Here is a 24,376-nt window from a genome sequence, read left to right on the forward strand (position 1 = left end):
GGTCTTGGGTAGATCGCCTCAACACAGCGACTACAGACGCCGAGGAGACAGAAAGGCACTTATACGATGCTGAAAAACACTTGAGTCCATCGGATTTGCAGCAGTAAGTTTTGGTGACCTTTGCACTGATCGCCCGGACATTCTGTACATGGCCCTAACGTTCCATTCCCTGTCAGACGACAAACAGAACAAGAAGCCCTTCGTTTACTTTGTAATAAGGCTTATGAAAGGTCTGAAGGCTTAACTGAAAATGTAAGTGTCGTCCTCTTCATAACTTCGTTTCAAGGTGGTCGTTACCTTCATCCAAACCTGACAAAACTCGATACATCACTAGGACATAGCAGACATGCTAGGAACCCAGATACTTCCGCAATTTGTGAAATTGCATGAAACATACATTGATGATATCGAGAATAGCGTTGGTGACAGCAGAAATCTTGCGGCGTTGATCACGAAATCATTTATAACCGGAATTCGAAAGGTGCCTGAGGCACTCGGCAAGCTAAGGACAAGCTTTAATCTGTTGAATCAGCTGCAGTCCAAAGATAATCTCTATTATCACATTGTCGTGCTTAAAATTCTGACAAAAGAAATGGTAAATGGTCTTCAATGCGATATTTGTCAACCAGGATTGAGTGTTGATGTAGCTCCCCTTCCCATCCAGAGAGATTCTGTTATTGCTTTACTCTATCATCAAAAAATACCTTCAGTGATGATCAAACTTATTAGATCGTTTATTGACATACCAAACAACGAGCTTAAGGATATGGAGAGTGAGGTTGATAAGGAATCAGACACAGTCGCTTCGGTCTCGGAGACAGCTGATATTTTGGCGGATATACTGCGAAACTTAGTCCGGAAGCCTCAAGCACTAAGAAGATTTGTGGTCGAAGACAACCTCTTCGTTTTGCTCCGAACGTTTCTCACTAAGCCTAATGTACCCAATGAAGCAATTTTGGAAACTTCCGCAGATGGAGAACAAACAAAGTATGACCTCATGTGGAAAAAGTGGTATGTACATTGAACAATGTGAAGTTAGGAGGTGATCTCAGTCTCATTATGTTGCGCTTGTAGTATATTCTCTGTTTTAATCTCTACCGATGGGGATTGGGAGGTGGTACGATATTTGCACGGGAAACAGCTGATGCAAATGGTTACTCAAAGCTGGAAGGTATATTCTGGAAAGGATGCTTCTCAGCAAACACCTTGGGAGCATATTGAGATGGAAGTAGAGCTTGTTGCACACTATCTGCAGGTATGTACATATCATAGTGGGTCGAAGCGTACTCAATGGCCGGATGTATCAACTGACGCCTCTGCAGATGTCGTTTAAAGCGTCCAGTGATACGCTGTTCAAGGACTTTAGTGAGTCTGGAGGATATGGTTATTTGGTTAATATGGTCATAGAAACTTCAACGGGGAAGTCATCTTCTGACAAACAGGTTAGAGTCTAAGGGTGGTTGTTTTTAGATTGCTGACGGTTTTTACTAATTTAATGATCAGACCCAGATCTACAACATTATGGAAAATCTGATATACGTCGGCCCAGACAAAGTTGATTTTTCATACATAGATGGAAGTCCATATCAGCACGAAGGTATGAATGCTCTTGTATAAACGAGTAGCTAGTTTACAAATTTGCCTCCAGCTGATTGACATGTACATCAATATAGATTTTGTCATACCGCAATATCCTGAAGGTCAGTAACATTTGATGCAGTTACATTTACAGCTCTTCACGTCTGACTTGTCATTTTAGAATCAAGAATACGGAATGTTGATGCTTTTCAGATTCTGCTTGATTCCATCCTATCCATGGTGTCCACAAACAGTGAAACGACAGATGACACAAAGCAAAACCAGAAAAGCTCGATACGGCTGATTATGTTGCAATCGTTGGATCACTGTATCCGAGCGAATCCTGTAAATTATTTCATTACCGTTCCAGTCAACGCTCTGCCATTGCTCTTGGAGAAGCTTTATGGTTTTGATGAGAAGTCACAAGTGAGTTTGGACGTGATTGGATTAGCAACATGTACTCCTTCCTAAGTACAGTTTATAACTGATGCATCGTTTATTTCTTTTAGACGGTCATTTTGAATCTTCTCAGTTATGTTATGTGGGATCTTAACTATGTCCCGTTTAAAGAGCTGGCAGTCATCTCGCTACACTTACAAAGTAGGTATCAACGTTATCGAGCTCTGGACGGTTTGAGGATCCACTAACCAAAAATGTATAACGTTAGGCAACTCATCATCGGGCCGCGCAATTCCACTCATATGTGGAGTTTTCAAGAAGTTGTTAGCCAAATCGGACAAATTTCAGAGCGTTTTCAGGGAAGTTGGCTTAGTGAATGTTTTTGCCGCTACCCTCTCTGAAATTATCACAGTCCTGCACCAAAGACGCCTGAGTAGTGGGGAGATCGTTATTAGCGAGGGCAAAGGTGATGGCTTCATTGATAATGCGATTGCCAGCTTCGATGCCATCTCAGATACATTAGTGCACATGCTTCGCGATGGTGAAAATGCCAAGCTCTTCTTGAGAAGGTATGCACGACCGTATACATAACAATATTTTAACATCATTCACTCACTATTATACATTTGCAGTTTGAAAGGGAATATCACAGATTTGATTGCGAATGATAAGACTCGAAAAAGTGCCATGTCGCTCGTTGAGTTGCTCCTTCGGGCAGCTCCCTTGCAAACATCCGGAGGAGACACATCACCTACCTCACCTTCCGATTTATCTGGAGCTCAAGATCAGGTTATTCAATTGATGGAAATGGCCCAAACGTTGGATAAGCGAGAGATCTTGCTCAAAACACAGATACTTAACATCATTTCACATGCGTTCAAAACCACTCCAAGCATGCGCAACTCTTTCCGTTCCTTTGGTGGCTATGTAACGCTCATTTCTGTATTGGTCAGCTTGGAGGACATTTACACTGAATTAAGTTCTGCCGACGGTATCACCACAAGTGAAGGCGTTGCGATACAAGAGAAGGAAGTAGATGATCTAGTAGAGGCAGTGCTAGATTTACTACGAAAGTCAATGACAGGCTCACCCATCAACTGCCGACACTTTACTAAAAATGTGACCTATGGATCCCTGGAGAATGCCATCAAAATGACGGGTGTGTTGCAAAATTTATCATCAACTTCCAAGCTCTTCGGCACCTTGCTTGCTTTTGCAACTGATAGGGATGAATTCAAGAACATCTTTGTGTCGAACGATCATTTGGCTGAGAACCAACCTTCAGTTACCAATGATGCAATAACTGTATCCATAGAGAAAAGGCTCAATTTATCTTCGGTGCGATTGGTGAATGCAGATGTTATGATAAGCATCATGAATTTGCAAAAAGAAATTGGAGCAAATCACGAATTGTCGATGCAAATATTCACATCCGTGCTTACTCTTGCATATGGCAACAGACACAACCAAATTTTACTGAATCGAAATGGGATGATACTACATCTTCTTGAGAGGCTTTATCCGAAACCCACTGTGTTCGAGCTCTCGGATGTGTTTGAAGAACATGCTCTTACTGATGCTGAGCGACAGATATTGACCAGCTTGCTCCAAAGACTGACCGCCCTTGGCTTGTCATATGCGGAGCTTCGATATCTGTTCGAGGCGTTCGAGGATCAACAATCCAAGACAGTTAGCCTTACCAAAAGGAGCAGTGCTATCTTTCTGGACACCCTACGATATAGCGTCGAAAGTAGTCGCTGGCCAAACTTCATTCACCTCGATTTGAGTGCGAAAGAAACCTCTGCTATTGCTTTGGATCATGTGTTACCCTTTCCGCCAAACAGTGGATACACTTTATTGTTCTGGATACACATTGAAAAGCAGTCAGAATCATCAAGGTTGACCATTCTTGATGTCATACAAAACGGCGAGACAAAGCTTAGCGTAACTGTTGATGGTCAGAACCGACACCTTCATATCGAGATCCAAGGTCGAAAACAAATCATGTCGTTTAATGCCTTCCAGTTTCAACCGAACTACTGGTATCACATTGCCCTTGTTCACAATAGATCACGCCTTGGACTGACTTCCAGCATCATGGCTTTGTACGTCAATGGATCATTCCTCGAACAGATACGCTGTCCGTATAACTTGTCTAGTGGGTCACCTCAATCAAAACTGGTCTTCGGTGGATTAGCTTCAGAAACACTTCCTGTAGAAAACAGACAAGTAGTATGGGACCTTGGACCTTCCTACATCATTGAAGATACCTTGGATAGTGATATTGTTAACCTACTATTCAACGTGGGAGCAAGATATACCGCATTATTTCAAGATTCGCTAAAACAATTTCAAAGTTATGAAACATCCACTACCCTGTTCCTCAAGCTCAGGTCCTTGTCCAAAGCTTCAAGCAAAGGCGATTCTAGTCACAGCGCCTTTGTAGAGGCCATGCGCGGGATTGGAAGCACAGTCATTCCTGAGCAGAAAATTGTGGTAGCACTGTTCGCTGGAAATACGATATCTGAAGATGCAGAAAGAATGATATACCCCTGTAATGAAGGCATAAAACGTTTCCTTGCATCCAAAACTAATCTGGGCGATGTCACTCTCAACTCTGCGGTTCCAAAGATCAACAAGGCACTCTGGCAGCCGAACGGATTAGCTTATCTGCTTGGATCGCCCCTTGTTGTTCGACCAGCATCAGTGGATGATGTCTTGTGGAAAGTTGGTGGATTTTCAGCGGTTCTAAAACTTGTTGAAGTGGCGGAGGTATGTCGTTTAAAGCATAATTTCATGCTTTGTAGGTAATGCTGACCTTTCCACAATAGACCCCAAGTACACTTTACAAAACATTGGGTATTCTCTTTGAGGCTGTGCGATGCTCTTGGAGAAATTCAGAAGATATGGAAAGATTACATGGATACGAAATTTTGGCATATTTGCTGAAACAGAAGCGGGACATCATTGAAATTGACCACTTGGAGAGACTGTTAAGTTTTATTGGAAAAGATGGTGCCTACTTAAAGTAAGTTACCTGAAATGCATGCCTTTTGTTATTATCGCATACTAATTGCACTGTATTAGCGAATCTGTGATCAACAATCCATACGCTTATCGATATATTGTGTTGAACTTTGAGATCTGGAAACGTACATCGATTGCTGTACAGAAGGCTCATCTTGACCAATTCTTCTTGTTCATACAACAGAGCAAGTTCAGGAATTTCAATATTAAACGGCTACAAAACATTCGTAAGTTTCATAGCAACCCGGTGATTCTTAGCATCGTGTAAGATGGGAACTAACCGGCGATGGCGTTCTAGATTTGGTCAAGAAAATGCTTTTAGCTTTTCGATTAAGCGTTTACTCTAAGGAATTGGTGCCGTCGGCTGTTGCTGCCCTACGGGTAGCTATGATGAACAACTGGACAACAGACAGCATACGTGCTGTTGCCACTTTCTTAGCATCATGTCTACCAGATTGTAAGTCACCCACGTCTTTCCAGCTAAAAATTTTCATATCATCATGTACTCACCTTAGATCTCGAAATTGCGTAGATAAAAACAGCAACTTACCCTCACCTACTCCTTCATCCGCCTCTTCACCCAGGACCAGAGAGTTGAGATCGGAGAACCAGGATTTCGGAAACCCACAAAGTTCAGCAGCAAGAAAAGAAGTTATTCTCGATGCAAAAGGATTTCCTAGCACCGACAAAAAGACTCAGATGTGCATTATTGTCATGGAAATGCTTCATGGCATCCTTTGTGAGCCTCAGAACCAAGATCTCGTTGCAAAGTACTCAAACACCATCACCAACAAATGGGCTCTATTGTTTTTTGAAAAAGACGTCCACCCTTATGTCGTTGTACTGGCATTGAGGATCCTGTGCCGGTTATTGATACTTCAGGGCCCAGCTTATATGATGAAGTTTCGTAGCGGGACTGATGGTATGTACATCATGCAGAGCTTGCTAAAAAATCATTGGAACGTTCTTCAAGTGCATGAGGCGCTCGTTACAACACTTCTCGGAATGGACATCTCAGATGTACCACTTCAAAGTTCAGTCGATTTTTCCAGAATCATTACCTTGCACAGTCAAAATGCCCATAGGCAAATCCCTATTCCCGAATTGATGCGAGTAGAACTAGCCCTAATTGATCATGGCCTTAAAGAACAAAACGGCCTCACGAAATCTGGTGAGTTACATATCAATGATAATGACCATTTAGATGCGTTTTCTTGCTGCTAACGAAGGCGATACAGACGCGGACAATTCTCCATCCATACAGCTTTTGACTCGTGTTCTCCGCCTCCTGAACGACCTACATGATATGAGCAACGTTATGCAAAATATATGCTGTCGGCTAGATATTATCGAGACCTTGGTAACAACAGAGTTTTGGGTAGCTTGTCAAAACGAATGCACTACGGCCGAAATGGAGCTTGTGCGCTTGGAAGATCAAGAAAGCATGTTTGATCAGGATGTAGCAGAGTCTAATACCGAAGTGAATGCAAGCCATGAAGAGGATAACGGTCCAATGCCAGAAAGACCGTCCAAAAGCAGCATTCTAAAACGCGGCGGTCTATCCACCCTTGTTACAAAAACCTCCCCTCACGCTGTCAAGCGATCTAAATCCATGTTGACAAGAGCCAGGTAATGACTTGGTTTGCTGTACCGCCTTTGACTGTATGTAAAACTGACATTCCATTGTAGAAGCACTTCTGTGCGACTTACCCGCACTGCTTCGGGTGCAAGACGGTCTAATTACATTGCTGATAACACGGCATCCGATCGACTGGTCGAGCTATTGACAAAAATCATCGTAGCCGCTATCATTTCTGATAACTCTCGAGCTGAGGCTGTTTTTATACTATATTCAAGAGTAAGTGGGGGTCATTGATGTGACTTGAGTAAAATGACCTTGGCTTTGACATTTGAATTTCTTTTAGTATGCTCCTCCAAGCACCGAAGCTGGTCAAATTCAGTTCAACACCTTGATGCTCACGCATATTAATTTGACGCTAAAAACTTCGATTCAACTTGACACAAGTGTCTTGCAGCGTCCAGCTATGCTGATGAACATTGCAAAGTATGCACAGTACCTTGTTGATACAGTCGTTCAAGGTATAGTAAAATGTCTGTGTTTCCCTCACCCATTTACGTTTTCTAATCAACTTATTAGGCTTATTTACGAATGGTATGGAGCAAACCTATGATCTTTTGGCAACTATTCTTGAGACTTGGCAAACAACTGCAAACGACAAATACAGCAGCTCCTCCCAGCAGGCTATCAATGTTCTATTCAAGGCATTCAATCGCATGGTTCTTTTACGAATATCAGACCTTGACGCCACCACGGCTTCTGCTAATCAAATTGTCGACTTCTTGAATTACTGCGTTCACTACCAAAAGTTGCTACTTAGCTCCGCCAACACTGATATGGACTTTTTACGATGCTTTTGCTACCATTTGTATACCTTTATGCGAATTCGTGATCCTACAGTCCAAGCCACTACTATGAACGTACGTATATATTTGCGTGTTATTACAGTAAGACATACAACTATTTATTAACGCAACTTTCGCTCCTTATGATATTTAGTTATGGAAGCTTTTGATGTTACAAAAATCTGACGAAGTGACCAAAATGCTGCGTACTTCAGTTCAAGGAGTTGGTAAGCATAGTTTTACAGCCTTTTATACCAGGTTGATGATCTGTTTGTATGTTATACTAACTCATAAACTACTTCCACCACTTGTTTCTGCCAGAATCTCAAGATCTCGTCAATGGCTTCAATGGCTTACTGGAAATGGTAAGTTAAATTCATTTACAAAGGTCTGTTAATTTTAAAGCAAAGCAACGAATTGACGGTTATATATTATATTAGGATACCGATTCGTTCTTACTGTGGATGGATTCGCGCAAGAGGGAGCTCACCATGTTCTTCCAAGATCATATTATCCGGGTCTGGGAGGACATTGTGGCTATCGAAAATAAGAACAGTGGAGACGCATTGAAGGCAATATGCGTTCAACGAATCAACAGATTGAAGAAGCTCCAGAAGCGATTGGGTGCTGAGCAAGAGTGTTTAAGCAAGTATGTCAGTAAGACGTTTACGTGGCTGTACGGGATTAAGGTTTGTTCTATTGATGATGTGCAAGTATATGACTTTGAATGAACTAAGAGACTGATGATTTTCATGTTAATAGAAAGTCGAACTCAGCAAGTTTACAAAGGCTCTCCAAGACAATGACGGCCATGAGAACTTTGTCCGTAGTGAATGGGCCAAGATATCCGGACACTTGTTTGAGGAACGTGCCATTTGGGGCAGAAATCAGAACGATTCTCATACCAAGTGGCAACTGGATCTGACTGAAAGTCGATGCCGTATGCGGTTGAAGATGCAACCCAATCGAAATCTCCATGTATACCCCTACTTGCCAAAGCAGCAAACGGCAACAGATATCCTGGATTCAACAGAGGTATGTCAAAAAATTCCATATTACAGAAATGATATCTGCTTTAACGTTTTCCATTTCACATTTTGCGGATGTATAGGAGACGAATTTACTGGAGTTATCAGGTTTGTCATGGCTTTAATCGATTTTGTATACAATGCCTGTTTAAGTGCTAATTTTTCTGTATATGATATCTGCAGATAATTTGCAGATGAAACGACAAATGTCACAAGATACTGTATCAGAGAAAACGAATGCGGTGGAAGAAGCTACCACCGGCGAGGAAGCTTATGAAGGAGACGGCGAATCAGCTGAACAGCAGGATCATCAAGATGCTCCAACCATCGATGAAGAGGAGGATGAAGTTTCCTACGAAGAAGATAAAAACCGCAAAGTCTTACGTCTTCTCGACGGTCGAGATATGGTCCTCGATGTACTCAATGTCAGCCAGATATCAGGACTTGATGCTTGCGAAGGCTTGTTGCTGCTTTGCAAAAACAATCTCTATTTGATCGATAACTTTTTCCAGAGATCTGATGGTGAAGTAGTCGAAATTTGGGATGCTCCAAAGGAAGAGCGAGATCAATACCTCATCCTTCTCGCGCAAAATGCTGGTATGGATACTGCGCCTAATGTTACTACATCTGGAGATCTTCATTTCTGTCGCAAATGGCCAATTGAGGATTTGAAGGAACTATTCAAGCGAAAATTCCTGTTTAGAGACGTCGCTTTGGAAATCTTTTTCGCAGATGGTCAAAATGCTTTGATCACAGCCATGGATACTTCGGAAAGGGACAACTTGTATAGCAAGCTGCTGGCAAGAATAAACCCGTCCGCTAACTCGCTGGATTATGTGATTGGTGGCAATGACCTCGAAAAGCTATCTGAGAGTACGAATCCTTTCAGACTTACCAACATTTTTGGATCTTCATCTTTCTCAGAGTTGACGCAAAGATGGGAGAGAAGAGAGATCACCAATTTCCAATATTTAATGGATCTCAACACCATTGCTGGACGCTCTTATAACGATCTTACTCAGTACCCTGTATTTCCTTGGATTTTAGCGGATTATGAAAGTGAAGAACTAGATTTGGAGAATCCATCGACTTTCAGAGATCTCAGCAAACCAATGGGTGCTCAAACATCTGAGCGAGAAGCCGAGTTCGCTGACAGATACAAACAATGGGGAGAGACCGACGACCCAGCACCTGCTTTCCACTATGGCACACATTACTCCTCCGCCATGATTGTCTGTTCATTCTTGATTCGTCTCGAACCATTCACTCAGCATTATCTCAAGCTACAAGGTGGTACATTCGATCATGCAGACAGATTGTTCGATTCCATTGGAAAGGCTTGGGATTCCGCTTCCATGAGGAACATGAGCGATGTTCGTGAACTTATTCCAGAGTTCTTTTACTTGCCTGAATTTTTGGAAAATGTCAACAAGTTCAACTTTGGTACAAAACAAGGGACAGGCGAGGCCATTGATTCAGTCATTTTGCCTCCTTGGGCGCATGGGGATCCAGCGGTGTTTATTCACAAGCATCGCGAGGCATTGGAAAGTGATTACGTTAGTAGTAACCTGCACAATTGGATTGATTTGATCTTTGGATGCAAGCAACAGGGCCCAACTGCTGTCAAAGCAATGAATGTTTTCCACCATTTGTCTTATGAAAATGCTGTTGATCTTGATGCCATAACTGATACCATAGAAAAAACCGCAACCATTGGCATTATTCACAACTTTGGCCAGACGCCACGACAGCTGTTTAAGCGACCGCATCCACGTCGCCAGCCTGCTCCTGCTGATCCGCTATCAAGCGGACGATACCAATTCTACTCCAATGTCGATAAATTGATTCAATCTGCCATGCCTCTACAAGGTTAGTATTTACGCTCAAATTAATGTGTTAACATTGCCTTATACTTACTTTATGGTACATTAGATGTTGGTGAAGGCATTCGAAAGTTACATTTGTTCGGCGAAAAGGTAACTGCTGCAACCAAGGAACAAGCTTTCATGCTCCCCGATGGTGCTAAATACATCGAGTGGGGATTTTCGGATAAATCGTTGAGATTCCATTCAAGCGAAGGAAAAAAGGTAAAGTAATGCAAAGCTGAAATTCTTTGACAAACAGAGTAGAGCTAACCAATATTGCCATTTTTTAGTTGGTCAATATCTTTGAGAATATGCAAGTGGATGAGCTAACTGCAGCAACGTTTGCTGACCCTCGAACCCTCGTCACTGGTGGAGCTGACAATGTAGGTTTTTTTTTTTTTTTTTAAAAAAAAAGAGGATATTGGCTTGTTATATCAAAACTAATGTAATGGCTTTTTTGCTGAAGATGATTTGTGTATGGAATATCAAGCTTGACAAGACTACGGACTTCGTGCTTAGGGAGTGTTTGAGAGGCCATACGGACTCTATCACAGTCATCACAGCCTCGCGACCGTTCAGTTTGATTCTCAGCGGATCATTGGTGAGTTAACGATATATGAAACGGCCACGTTCCATTTAAACATACTGACATGTATGCTGTAGGATCAAACCATCATATTATGGGACTTGAACCGCATGCAGTACGTTAGGACTGTAGCGGGACACGAAAGTGCAATCAACGACATATCGGTGAACGACACAACTGTGAGTATTTTTCATATTTTTGTGGAGATATGTAGGAAACTTCATGCTAATGGAAATGCCACCCTAGGGAGAAATCATCAGCATATGCTCAGTTTCATTGAGAATCTGGTCGGTCAATGGCGAACCATTGATGATGCTTAATATTCACTCTGATCCGATTTTGACTGCCACATTTTATCTCGTAAGCTTTTTGAATGGTTTGTACTTGAAAGTTTACCTTGAAAGTAACACATGCAATTTCAGGGACGAAGCAATGACTGGTTCTCTAAGGATCTTATTGTCACTGGACATTCCAAAGGAAAGATTCAATTTTGGCACAAGACACTTGCTCCTGCCGATAAGAAGACCCAGCATGAATGGACTCTTACCCCTGTACATACTTTGCAGCTCGAAGACCGAGCTAACATGTGCTATTCGTACACCGATATTACATCGCTTCATATCGCCAAGTAAGTCAATCGATTGCTCAATTTCCTGTGAAGAGTTTTGAAGCTAATCATCGTTTATTAGACGACTGCTCTTGGCTGGTGACGCTTCTGGTAAACTTCATTCCTTCGCACTCCCAGATTGTGATACCACTTTCCACTATGTTCGCGAGGACAAGGCGAAAGAATGTTTCAATTGTTCGAAGATATTTTCGGTTCTAGGTAAAGCTAGCTTTTTTAATTCCGTGACTGAATCATGATCAGCACTCACTCACTCATTCCTTTTAGAACGTCGAGTCCATTGTCGTACATGTGGTGGGGTATTTTGTAACGCTTGTGTCAATCATGTGACTCTGCCTGGCATAGAAAAGTCGTTCAAATACTGTGGTTTGTGTACAGAAAAACTGAACAGAATGATGCTTTGAGCAAACAATTCTTTGTTGCGCTCGCCTATACACGCTAGCTTTCCTCGTAGCATAGTTTTAAGTTGTAACCTTTGATTTGGTTCTCTGTAATATATTTTATACACTTGTGTAAACTGTAGCCCATTTGGTATATTATGACTTCATTGGCATCATGAGAGATGCTCACCACCTTCAGCCTGACACTTAGTTATTAACATATAGGACAAGCACTATCGATAATATCTCTTTATTGCACAAGATAAGATGATGATGGCGCTGGAACAGTCAATTCGAAAGATTTCCTACGCTCAAATATGGTGTTTAGATGTTTTCAGTGGGGTACGATGGGATCTTGGATCACAATGTTCCCATACTGAAGACAGCATCAATGAATCTTTCGGATGTAACTCGTCTTAATTTGGACATTAGTTTGTTAAGGTTATGTATGCCTTTCATTCCCAGTCTACGATCGCTCACATCAGAGGCAGACATCCCGAGTTTTTTTTACTCCCAGCTGGCGGAATTAGTTAAACCAGTTTATGCTTGCACGTAGATAACAAGATTGGCTGACGTGCATAACGTTAGCTGCCCTGAAATCTCTGCATTCTATGACAGAAGATGGTACGGTATGGTCTTGTATCAGTGACAGGACAACCTTACACAAGTGTCCCTATAAGGACATTAATGAATTGTATATACCATATATCGTAGGTGTAACGAGACTGCCCTTTGTTCAAGAAGTCATACAAGAAGAGATCCCATCTTCGTGACCGAATTGGGGTGTTTTGGCGAGAGTAAAGATGTGGAGTCCGTGAAGCCATTCTTGGAACTTTGCACAGACATTGGTGGGGACAGCACCACTAGAAACTCAATCAAGCAGATCATGCACAATGACATTGATGAGCGAGCACAGAAACCGACTCACGAGATGATTATCTCTCTTATGTCCTTGCGGGGTACTTTTCTATATTACCTAGGAGAGTTCTAACTGAAAACAGTCGGAAGAAACCAAAATCGTACGGGCTGATTATGAAAAATCATACGGTTCCGATTTAGCGGTTCGTCAAGTAGACATGTTTTTCTGCCGCTTAATGCAGCATGTTAGTGGCGCAAATTGGAACAGGCGACTGTCGTTCTTTATTTTTTTCGGCAAACAAATGAAAGAGGACACTAAGGAACGGAACGTTCTGTGGGCAAGAAAGACATTATCTTCAATATCTACAGGAAAGCAATGACCAATTCAGTAATAATAACAAAAGATGGGAGAGATACGAGTGGCGTTCGGTAGAAGCATTGACTCGGGCAATGGTGGGAAATCTCTGAATAAAACAATTCCGCGGCATGACTGCAGAGATTTTCAGATTGGCTTTAAAGATCTTTGCCCCGCAATGCTGGTTAAAGACGGGGCAGCTCGTCTGAGTTTCATCCCTACAACTAATGTCCATATTTGGATAGCATCATGGATGGTTGAGTTCTGGGGTGGGGCAAGTGTGGATTCCATGGAGAAAGTGGAGAGAGGGGTGGGATCAGATTGATCTCTGCTCAATTCAGATATAAATACCGCGTTTCATCGAATCCTTCTTTTCTTCATTACAACACTTCATCTCCATCCAACAAGCATGCTAGGATTGAATAAACCAGAGAATGTAGCTGGATCGGCTCTTCCTGCCATCCTCATGGGGTACGCGCCAGGAACCGCTTCCTATACATAGACCGGAATGCAAATTAACATATCTTCTCTTCTTAGTGCTTTCGTTGCCTTCGGTGGTGTTCTGTATGGTTACGATACTGGAACTATCTCTGGTATCCTTGCCATGAAGGAATTTGTCGATACTTTTGGTACAATGGATGCAGCCACGGGTGAAAAAGTTATCACCTCTTCTACATCGTCACTTGTCGTCTCCATATTGTCAGCTGGTACTTTCTTTGGTGCGCTTTCCGCCGGTCCCCTTGGTGACATCCTTGGTCGTCGATGGGGTTTGATCTTTGCCGTTTTCCTTGTCTTCAACTTTGGTATCATCCTTCAAATGGCTTCAAGCAGCATTCCCTTGTTTGTCGCTGGTCGATTTTTTGCTGGTCTTGGTGTAGGTATCATGAGTTCTCTTGTACCATTATACCAGGTAACGTATAAAATTTACTTTTTTAATTCCTATGCGCGAGCTGCGCTATACACCATGTGAACCCTAACTGATACAAATTACCCCTTGTCAGTCTGAGGCGCTTCCCAAATGGATCCGTGGAGCCGTCGTTGCCTGTTACCAGCTTGCTATTACCATTGGACTTCTAATTGCTTCTATTGTCGATAACGCTACTCAGGATCGTCCTGATAGCGGTGCCTACCGAGTACCTATTGCCGTCCAATTCGCCTGGGGCTTAATTATCACCGTTGGTATGTTGCTGTTGCCTGAAACACCTCGATATCTTATCAAGAAGGGCAATATGGAAGGAGCCGCCAAATCCCTCAGTAAGTGCAAACAATGCAGTCATCTTAAATGCAAAAGTATAAGTTGTTCTAATAATTTTTTTGTCCTGATTGTTCTGCACAGGCCGCCTGCGAAGCTTGCCCACCGATCACCCAGAATTGCTTGAAGAATTGGAGGAAATTCGCGCCAACCACGAATATGAACTTTCTCTTGGAGAATCCTCCTATAAGGATCTGTTCTCTAATGAAGGCCATTTGAGAAAGCGTCTCATTACTGGATGTCTCCTTCAGATGCTGCAACAACTTACTGGTATCAACTTTATCTTCTACTATGGTACCACTTTCTTCAAGTCGTCTGGATTCTCTCAGCCTTTCCTCATTAGTTTGATCACCAACCTTGTGAATGTTGTTTCCACCTTCCCTGGTCTATACCTTGTTGAGAAATGGGGTCGTCGCCCACTTTTGCTCTTCGGAGCTATCGGCATGTGCGTCTGCCAATTTATTATCGCTGCCGTCGGTGTCGCTTCAACCACTCTTGCCGCTTCACAAGCTTTGATTGCCTTTGTATGCTTCTACATCTTCTTCTTCGCTTGTTCTTGGGGTCCAATTGCTTGGGTCGTCACTGGTAAGTACTGATTTTGAGATCGATGCTGAAGATCTTTTGTCAACCTTTTTGCTAATGACGGTTTGTTCTATCAGGTGAAATTTTCCCACTTAAGGTGCGATCCAAGGGTCTGTCTCTTACAACCGCTTCCAACTGGTTGCTCAACTGGGCTATTGCTTATGCTACCCCTTATATGGTTGACAGTGGTCCAGGAAATGCTAACCTTGGAGTCAAGGTCTTCTTCGTCTGGGGATCTGCCTGCTTTGTTTGCATCGCCTTCTCCTACTTCATGATCTATGAAACCAAGAACATGACTTTGGAACAAGTAGACGAGCTTTACGACAATGTTCCTGTTGCCTGGAGGTCAAAGGGATATGTACCTACCGTCACCTACTCCAAGCAAGCCCATTCTGATGAAAAGCCGCCCATTGCTTCTGAGAATGACGCATAAAGCACAACATGTAACATATTTAATAACTGTAGTTGATATACGAGTTTGTATAAGATATAATAAAGGCGAATTGTGACAGTAATATGGGGAGTTTGATTATGCAGTGACGCGAAAATCACGTCCCTGATTTGATCGAAGATACACATTCGGCACATTGCCCATTTAGGACTCACAAGCAAATCCTCACATTTTGTTCATATATCGTGCATTTGCTTAATAAGGCATTATGATCGAGGCCACCAAGAAGTAGATTTGATGGCGTATTCAAGGAGATATTGTTTATCGCAACAAAATTTAAGCAAAAATGTCCGTGCTGCTAGGATTTTCAACAAGTGTAGGTGCTTCTCCGATAAGAACATGTTGCTCATCTAAGAACACCACCTGGACTGCGACTGCTCTAGCTAGAAAGATTATTCGATTAGTTCGGCGACTGACGGTGTCAATTGCCTAATGCACCCATTTGAGGTTACTGAAATTGGTTACATTTTCCCTGCATCGAGCTGTTGCTAGTATCCAACCAACTGAAACATATACAGAGGCACATATAAATACGTATGTTCCGTCTTGGTCGCAAGGAAGTTTAGGATGTTCTGACCGATCGACGATTTTTTGAAATTGGGCGGTTCGCGAACATTACGCTATGTAATAAGTTTGCAACACTTTTTCGCAAAATGGCACAATACAAATTGGCGAATCAAGTCTCACGAAATTTTGCTCCATTCGTAATTTGGGGCCAATGAAGTCCATTGTCGCACTAGCGTTAGATAATGGGCACCAGATGAGCGGACGAAACCATAAATATAAGGTAAGTCCCTCAGATAAGCACTTTGACTTATTCTTTACCTCTTTCCATGACTGACGTACAGCATAAAGTGGTCGATCACCAGTCTGACGTCGAGTCCTTTGCTGCTAACTCAATAACCGACTACGAAGGCGTTTCGTCAACCAATGATCCTATAGGTCATCACATAGGATTATTTGGCGCGGTCATGTTGATCGTTGGCCGTGTGGTTGGATCTGGAATTTTTGCATCCCCCGGTCCTCTGTTCGCCCAGGTGAATAGTGTTGGCATGGCGTTGGTGCTTTGGACGGTTACAGGAATGATTACGGCAGTTGGAGGTAACTAGAGATACTGACGAGATGATCTCTTTCCTTCATGCGAGTACTAAATGTTTGATATTGTATTGCTTCATTAGCCTTAGCCTATGCTGAACTGGCAACAGCATTTCCAGCTTCAGGAGGTGAATACATTTATCTTCGTAAAGCTTTCGGTCCACTCCGAAAAAATCCCATTCCATTTGTGTTTGCATGGGCGGCATCGTTTGTTGCCTTTCCTTTAGCCATGGCAAGTATCGCCAATGTATTTGCAAAGTAAGTGCTATTGGGCCATTACCTGATTTCACAAGATATGACTTATTTATGCTGGATTTTTAGGTACTTGCTTTACCTTGCCTACTATCACCCTGGCATGGCCGCGGACAAGATACCTGCTCCGCCAAACTACGCCGTAAAGCTTGTTGCAGTTGCATGCATATGGGCTGTAGCCATCTTCAACATGGTGTCTCGTAGTAGTGGAAACTATGTACAAAATGTCACGGCAGTTGCAAAATTTATTGGATTGTTTATCATTTGCATTGTGGGGATCGTTTGGCTGGCCAAGGGTACCTACCTCTTTCACTTTCAGAACGCATTCGAAGGATCCAGTACCACTTTTTGGCCATATGGAACGGGCATATACTTGGCGTTATTTTCTGTAAGATGAAATGCTCAGTGGGCAATTGGAATCTCACTACTCGAATTAATCATTATGTTTTCAACAGTACAATGGCTGGAATAACGCCACTTATTCTACTGGTGAATTACGAAATCCTAATCGCAATATCCCTCTTGCAGTCGCCATCTCCACCTTATCAGTAACATTCATTTATGTTTTGACGAACGTAGCATATTTCGCAACTCTTCCCTTGGATATCATCAAGACTAGCTCAGTCACCGCTCTAGTAAGTTGCATTTGCATACCCGTAATTTTACATGAAACCCCACGCAATCATAGTACTCATCAATGAAATAGAACGTAGGTGTTAATACTATGGGCCCTCCAGGAGCATACATTTTGACAATCTTTGTCATGTTCTCCACCTTCGGTACTGTTAACGGTAACATGTTCTCAGCATCAAGAGTTCTGCTTGCTACGGCTCAAAACGGAATTCTTTTGCCGAAATTCCTCGCTTACGTCCACCCTACTCGAAAGACTCCAATTGTTGCCCTCTTCGTCATAGCTGTCATCACAAGTGCCTTGACCGCCCCAGGAGACTTCACATTTTTGAGCAAAATGGTGACGCTGGTCCAATGGATATTTTATTGCGCAGCCGTCGTCGGGCTTTGTTATATGAGGATCTTCCACTCCGAGCGATTGGAAAAACGTGCCATCAAAGTACCTCTACCGCTACTCTTAATCTTCGTCGTCGTTGCTGCATTCTTGGTCATCGCTCCATTTATTGGTGCAGGAAATGGTTATATCCAGTATGTAATCGTGGTAGCTGTGGTTGCTCTAGCATTCCCGATATGGGTTGTAAGAGTGTTGTTCGGTATCAATGGAGGTGGTGGTAAAGAAGGCGTTTTGGCAATGGAAGAAAGCCAAAAATACGACGATTAGACCCAAAATTGTTATATAAAAGTCATGGCCTGTCTCTATTATACCATGTAATCGTAATTAAGTCTTAGCATTTTTAGTTCAGAGTGCCTTTTAGTCAATGCCACATCTATTTTCATTTTATGAACAATTGCATCTAGCTGCAATAAGCGAAAACTACGGTTTACGATCGGTAATCGGCGTTAATGCTAACATACTCGTAACTAAGATCGCATGTCCAGAATTTTGCTGATTCTTTTCCAAGGCTCAGATCCACTTCAATATTGAGATCTTCCATTTTCAAGATTTCCGCTGCGCGCTCCTCGTTAACATTTTCGGGTTCTCCCGAGATCATAAGGTCCAATTTGGGAGAGCCGTCGGCCGGAACAAAGGCTACGCTGACTTTAGAGGGGTCCACTTCAATACCGCTGTGACCCAAACTAGCGCAAATACGGCCCCAGTTAGCATCTTGACCAAACAAGGCGGTCTTTACCAACATGGAGGTAGAGATATGTGATGCAGCCTTCTTTGCTGACTCAAATGTTGAGGCGCCCTAAACGAATCATGTTAACAAGATATTTGATATTTCTACCCATATTGTCTATCACGAACCTTAACATTGATGGTAACAAACTTGGTAGCACCTTCACCATCACGAACAACCAGCTGAGCAAGCTCGGCAGCGAAATCAGTGAGCTTTGATCGGAAATCGACGTAATCTTGCGAAGTTTCATCAACAATCTTAGGAGCGTTGTTGGCGCCATTGGCCAAAACAGCAATTGTATCATTGGTGCTCATATCGCCGTCCACTGAGATGGAATTGAAGCTTCGGTCAATAGCGTGTTGAAGGGCTTTCTTCAACAACGGAGCATCAATATTAACATCGGTGACCACGAAGCCAAGCAGAGTGGCCATGTTGGGGTGGATCATGCCGGCACCTTTGGTGATGCCAGCCATAGTGTATTCTGAACCTGAGGACAAGCTAAACTTTCCTGAGAGAAGTTTAGGGAAAGTATCGGTTGTCATGAACGCTTCAGCTGCATCCATCCAAGATTGGTGGCTGTTTCCAAGGGTCGAGTGCGCTTTAGTAACACCTTTTTCGATCTTCTCGATAGGTAGTTGCTGGCCAATGACACCTGTTGACATGACCAAAGACGATTGCTCAACTCCAGTAAAGGCGTCGACAGCCTTGCTCATGCGCTTCGCATTCTCAAGGCCATTGGCTCCCGTCACGGCATTGGCACAACCGGAATTGGTTACAACACCGAATACATTCTCGCCATTCTTCTGTTGCAAAACCTCACGCGAAACAAGAACCGGTGCGGCTTGGAAAGCGTTGGTTGTAAATACAGCTGCAGCACTGCATGGTCTATCGGATAGAATCAGGGCCAAATCTTTGATCTCAGGCTTTTTCTTGACACCACAGTGAATACCCGTGGCATTGAAACCTGCTGGATACGTGCCACTGGTAGGAATAAATGACTGCTTTCGCGCTGACAGATGCGCATATTTTGTAGATGTAGAGTAGTATGCTCGAAGGGGTAGCTTGGAAACGAATCGGTTTGCAAACATGTTTAACGGAAAAGAGGAGTTAAAGATGGAAGCGAGATAATTCTGCCAATTTTTATTTCAAATTTGATTGCAGTCTGAGTCATTTTTGTAACTGAGAATCAAAACTCAATTCGATGCAAGATGAGTGAAGGTTTTTTCTATTCAATGGCTGCCTACCGGGCCAATAACTTGTCCATGCGTTTCTCGTCGAACATGGTCGTATTCCTCTCCACCAAACCTATGAAAGATATGGTTGACGGTTAATATGGCAAAATCATACAAATGTTCAAGCAGAAAACTATCGTCGGGCCTCACCCTTCCCAAACATAGTCTGTCAAAAGCCAATAGATTTCTCGGTTGGCGTTGTGGGTATTGATAGAATGGTCGCTGTCAGTATAAAATTGGACTCGGTAATTATGAACCGAAGCCATTGTAAGGCGATCAATCAGCGCAGCGGCATTTTGGAAATGAACTAACAAAAAAGAAGTCAACGATAATGAGTCAATATGAGAGGCGGGCTATCACATCGCTTGTACTTCAAGTCTCGCCTTACCATTATCATCGCCTGTTCCATGAACAAGGAGATAGTTGGTGTGATTGAAGCCCGTCATATTATTGACTGCACTTCGTTGGTAGCCATCAGCATTAAGTTGGGGGGTAAGCATGTAGCGTTCAGTGTAGATGGAATCTTAAAGATAAGAGGTCAGTAAGATGAGAGTTTTGAGATTGAAAGGGCCCATATACATGAAATAAAATACACACCATAGAATTTCCAATCAGTGACGGGAGCAACGGCCATTCCAACGGAAAAGACGCCGTCGTCGGCTTCAACGACCTTGCTCGTCATGAATCCTCCATAAGACTAAAATAATGAATCCATGAGTCGCTTGTAACGTTTTGTATTCAGGCAATAACATATACATACCCATCCCCAGATAGCAAGTCGTGTAGGGTCAACGTAGTCAAGACTTGCCCAGTGCCTGAGATATACGTCGTTAAGAAAGCAAGCCTACCAAATTGATGTTCTATAATGCCTTATTAAATTTTACCTGCCAGCATTGACTTGATCAATGGTTTCCAACTCGCCAAGGCGACCTCGAACTCCTACTCTGTATTTGCGGCCTCTGAAACCGGTGCCACGACCATCAGCCTGTAAAACAAATGGACAGTTTAATAAGTCGCTCTTACAAGAGTAATAAAGCTATGAATGAAACCTACCATAACAACGATGTATCTCAGTTTGCTTGCGATAAATGTGTGCCAGTCCAGCTGGAATCGGTAAGAAGCCATTTGAGATCCTGGACCGCCATATACACGGAAGACCACAGGGTATCGCTGTGCCGGGTCAAAGTCCGGAGGCAAAATTTCGATGGCATTCATATCTAATGGTTGAGGTAGAGTTTAGTAACCGTCTGTCACATCTTTTATAACATTTAAACCACCAACGCTTACCAACACCACCGCTTTTAACGGTGACCATGCGAGATTTGGGAAGGCTATATTGCTTCAATAGCTCGACAAGAGCGGTGTTGTTCTCAAGGACTTTGCTGAAATTGCTATCTCCAACCTTGTTGACGACGGTAGTGGGGACTTCTGGTCCTTCGTAGTTCAGGACGTAATATCCGGCTTTTGGTGAGAACGATGCAGAGTAATATCCATGGACTTCCTCATCTTCAAAGCAGGTTATGCAATGCTTAGTAATATCATCCGTGTCAGAGATGTTGAGCATATAGAGATGTCTCTCCAAAGGTGACACTTCGGTAGAAATGTAATGGCTGTCGGGCGAACGGTTAGTATTATTTCTAGTCCAAATTTCAAAATTCATGCTACCTACATCAAACGGTTCACACTGTCCACGACAACTGTGCCGCTGATAACCTCCCAATCTCCAGTGGTGAGCCAAACTGGTTCATTGCTTCCATTAACAGCGTACAATGCCAAGTGCATATAACCATCTCCGTTGTCAGCGATGTCGATGTATTTTGGCGTATCGTCTTTGTCTTGTGGTCCAAAGAATTTGATATCCTGATTTACTTCTACCCAGCCTCCATCTTCAGGCTTGTATTCCTTCGATACCTTCGATGTCATTGCTGTGGCTGTTGTTTTACCGGTGGTTGGTAGAGAGACAGTGATCGTCTTCTCATGGTCTTGTACGCGATTTGTTTGTTTGTAAACAAGGTGATCGTGAGTTGTAGTGGTCCATACAACTTGAGTGATCAAACGGTCGTTATCTGCAAAATCAACAACCTCATCGTCCACAGCAGCAATTCCAACAGAAGTTGAATTTTGATTGACCATCACAGAGGTGTCGTCGGCTAATGAGTATACGTGCAACGACACGGTGGGATTGGGATAGCCAGCCTAATAGATATTTGCAAAAAAATCAAAAAAACAATGTCTAGGAGCGATAAAGAAAAGCAGATAATATTTACCTTTGGATACTTGATAACAAGCTCTTGCGGATATGAATCGTTGGATTTGGCATAGAGAGGTAGCTTAAATTCGGGAACTTCAGTTTCATTGAATCTAAGGTAGGCAATATGAGTCGCATCGGGAGACCACCAGGTAGCGAAGTTGGTGCCGAAGACTTCCTCTTCGTAGACCCAATCCGGAACACCGTTGAAGATAGTTGCGGTACCATCAAAAGTGATGCGTGTGTGCTTCACCAGGTCAGTGACGTACAGGTCATTGTTCATGACATAAGCAACACTATGACCTTTTGGACTCCATACAGCATATGAGATTTGTGGTTCCTCATCAATATTGCTGGCATCATTCAGAGGGGTAAGGGTGCGTTCAATCAGGTCGAAAATATAAACGTTTGAGAAATAAGAATGGCGGAATTGTTTGGTCCTATTTGTCCAGATCATCAAATACTCTGTATCGGCAGATATCAAGTAGTTGTCCACTGTCACTGATTTGTTGTTGATTTGAAGTTCGTCTGCTTTGACAAACGTGCTTCTAACTTGATCTTCAACAGATTCTAGGATAATGTCGCCAGTATTGGGCTGAACATATGTAAAAACACCATCTTGTTGCGAGTTTTGAACCCAAACCAGGCTAGGGCGAGACGGCCTGAAAGAAGAATTGAACACATCATTGAATTCAATATGGTTGCCAGACGAAGTTAGCTCTTCTCCTTGTTGAGGCATGATGAGCAGAACAAAAGCCCATGCCATCCATCCCACTATAAGCACAACAAAGAATCCAGTGCATGTCCATTTGATCGGCGTTTTGGAACTTTTCCCACTCCTTCCATTCTCCAGGTTATCGTTCAACCATGCATCCGGACGGTCGGCGTTGTCGTCTTCGTCATCATCTTCATAATGGCGAGCACCACCAAGCAGGTTGCTTGTACTTCTGCGATCTTGCATCTCTAACAGACTTTCCTGGCTAGCATTTTTGCCGTGAAATTCGGAGTTATCGACCTTATCAGTGGGAGAATAGTACTGGAACACTACACTTCCAGGTGGGTTCCTTTCCGGGCGTTTCTCTTCGCTTGAGGAGCTCCAAGAACTGTCTTCCTCCTCATCGTCGTCTGATGCGACTGATTTTATATGCTTTCGTCCATCCATCATTTGCATGTACACATCTAGACTACCGTCTCGTTGATGCTTTGTGATGTCGGTGGAGGCGACCGGCGAGTAGTTTGGAGAATTCGACATTTCAAAAATGGTTTTATACAAAGTATCAGGTTGTACAATAGTTACAGGAGGTGTCTCTTTTTCCGAGATTTCCGCAGACATGTCTTTCCTGCGTAGGAAGACAGTGTGAAAAGCTAGAGTTAAAAATGGAGGAAAGAAGAGCGAGGCTTAAAAAGGCACAACTGGCTAATTTAAAAATAATTATTTTAGCATATGCAATCGAAATAACAGGCACGGTTTTATCACTCCACGGCTTTCTTCTAAGCTGAAAGTCTCCACTTCTACAGATATCAAATCCAAGTCAGTGATAATGTTGCGAGGTACATCATCTTTGATAAGTACCTACCGTGGTATCTGGCAATATCCGAATCTTGGAGAATGCTGACAATTGTTATGGCGTCGCTGATGGCTAAATTAAATTTACAAGTGTGAGAAACCCGTGCTACTACAGTCGTTTAAACCTGTAGTCTGAAAGATCGAAAGCAACTACCTTGATCGAATCCAATGAGCGTAACCTCGTCATGCTTCTGTAAACAGCGTCCAATCTGTGATAATTATAATGATGAGACGAAAGTATCTCTGATGGTGATATCTTGGTGCTGTCAAACGTACCCATTGTACATATAGTTCACATCCATTGGCAATGGCTAGGGCTGATCCTTCTCCAGTCACAAGGTTAACGGGCTCTATTGCTTCCATAATGGCTATACAGCTTGTAGGCTCCATGTGCTGAACTTTGCTGGTGCTTTTCGTTTTGATAGATGATGCTATAAGGTTGGCTCTTGGGTCTAATGCTTTATTTTTGCCGGCGGTTGCGACTCTATTGTTGGTTGGTCGGCTTTTACCGCCGTCTACTCTAGCTTTTGTCTCATTTTGTTTCGATGAAGATCCTTTTCTACCATGCGCTGCATCTGGAACAGATCCTTGTCGTTTTGCCTCTGGTTTATTTTGGCTAGGTTTACTGTGCCTTCTCTCTGTACCAACATTCTTGCCATTATCGACGGTTTGTTTCTTTGCTTTTGACTTTTGTTGCGGAGTACTATTTATGTTGGATTGAGGGTTGGACTTGCTTGGTTGCGGCTGAAATGAACCTGACGGTTGAAATTCGGTTGCTGTAGGATTCAGCATTATGAAAGCGGCAGAGGCAATTCATTTGA

The 24,376-nt window shown here is 42.9% G+C and overlaps 6 protein-coding genes across 6 annotated transcripts; 3 read left to right on the plus strand and 3 right to left on the minus strand.

The window, feature by feature from the left end:
* Nucleotides 1-1,019: 1,019 nt before the first annotated feature.
* K450DRAFT_221596 (uncharacterized protein) lies at nt 1,020-12,059 on the plus strand. The gene is made up of 30 exons (XM_051585753.1): nt 1,020-1,255; nt 1,323-1,442; nt 1,504-1,597; nt 1,674-1,700; nt 1,760-2,004; nt 2,088-2,178; nt 2,246-2,546; nt 2,610-4,749; nt 4,809-5,005; nt 5,065-5,231; nt 5,303-5,461; nt 5,537-6,175; nt 6,243-6,633; nt 6,694-6,862; nt 6,930-7,104; nt 7,163-7,503; nt 7,583-7,655; nt 7,750-7,793; nt 7,869-8,117; nt 8,191-8,463; nt 8,540-8,564; nt 8,640-10,325; nt 10,389-10,543; nt 10,612-10,704; nt 10,788-10,922; nt 10,985-11,086; nt 11,154-11,267; nt 11,330-11,535; nt 11,597-11,733; nt 11,800-12,059. The coding sequence occupies exons 1-30, from the start codon at nt 1,145-1,147 to the stop codon at nt 11,934-11,936; spliced, it is 8,796 nt and encodes a 2,931-aa protein (XP_051448529.1). The 5' UTR covers nt 1,020-1,144; the 3' UTR covers nt 11,937-12,059.
* Nucleotides 12,060-13,529: 1,470 nt separating this feature from the next.
* On the plus strand, nt 13,530-15,460 carry K450DRAFT_277110 (uncharacterized protein). Its single transcript, XM_051593256.1, has 5 exons — nt 13,530-13,596; nt 13,663-14,035; nt 14,127-14,379; nt 14,462-14,962; nt 15,037-15,460. The coding sequence occupies exons 1-5, from the start codon at nt 13,535-13,537 to the stop codon at nt 15,390-15,392; spliced, it is 1,545 nt and encodes a 514-aa protein (XP_051448530.1). The 5' UTR covers nt 13,530-13,534; the 3' UTR covers nt 15,393-15,460.
* Nucleotides 15,461-16,360: 900 nt separating this feature from the next.
* K450DRAFT_157781 (uncharacterized protein) lies at nt 16,361-17,853 on the plus strand (the record flags this gene model as incomplete). Its single annotated transcript, XM_051583986.1, has 5 exons — nt 16,361-16,511; nt 16,589-16,763; nt 16,827-17,145; nt 17,213-17,392; nt 17,464-17,853. Coding segments are annotated over 5 exons (1,215 nt in total), but the record flags the coding sequence as incomplete, so codon positions are not given.
* Nucleotides 17,854-18,074: 221 nt separating this feature from the next.
* Nucleotides 18,075-19,604, minus strand: K450DRAFT_204577 (uncharacterized protein). Its single transcript, XM_051584724.1, has 2 exons — nt 18,637-19,604; nt 18,075-18,577 (listed from the first exon to the last, which is right to left on the minus strand). Exons 1-2 carry the CDS (start codon nt 19,594-19,596, stop codon nt 18,209-18,211), a joined length of 1,329 nt encoding a protein of 442 aa, XP_051448532.1. The 5' UTR covers nt 19,597-19,604; the 3' UTR covers nt 18,075-18,208.
* A 7-nt stretch (nt 19,605-19,611) lies between these two features.
* On the minus strand, nt 19,612-23,449 carry K450DRAFT_221602 (uncharacterized protein). The gene is made up of 10 exons (XM_051585754.1): nt 22,008-23,449; nt 21,410-21,936; nt 21,028-21,350; nt 20,794-20,957; nt 20,625-20,725; nt 20,501-20,555; nt 20,338-20,437; nt 20,129-20,263; nt 19,891-20,047; nt 19,612-19,813 (listed from the first exon to the last, which is right to left on the minus strand). Exons 1-10 carry the CDS (start codon nt 23,319-23,321, stop codon nt 19,738-19,740), a joined length of 2,952 nt encoding a protein of 983 aa, XP_051448533.1. The 5' UTR covers nt 23,322-23,449; the 3' UTR covers nt 19,612-19,737.
* Nucleotides 23,450-23,465: 16 nt separating this feature from the next.
* On the minus strand, nt 23,466-24,375 carry K450DRAFT_221611 (uncharacterized protein). Its single transcript, XM_051585755.1, has 3 exons — nt 23,832-24,375; nt 23,566-23,764; nt 23,466-23,500 (listed from the first exon to the last, which is right to left on the minus strand). The coding sequence occupies exons 1-2, from the start codon at nt 24,345-24,347 to the stop codon at nt 23,675-23,677; spliced, it is 606 nt and encodes a 201-aa protein (XP_051448534.1). The 5' UTR covers nt 24,348-24,375; the 3' UTR covers nt 23,466-23,500; nt 23,566-23,674.
* Between the last annotated feature and the right edge of the window lies 1 nt (nt 24,376).

This window comes from Umbelopsis ramanniana, assembly GCF_025399195.1.
Source record: "Umbelopsis ramanniana AG unplaced genomic scaffold K450scaffold_4, whole genome shotgun sequence".
Taxonomy (NCBI): domain Eukaryota; kingdom Fungi; phylum Mucoromycota; class Umbelopsidomycetes; order Umbelopsidales; family Umbelopsidaceae; genus Umbelopsis; species Umbelopsis ramanniana.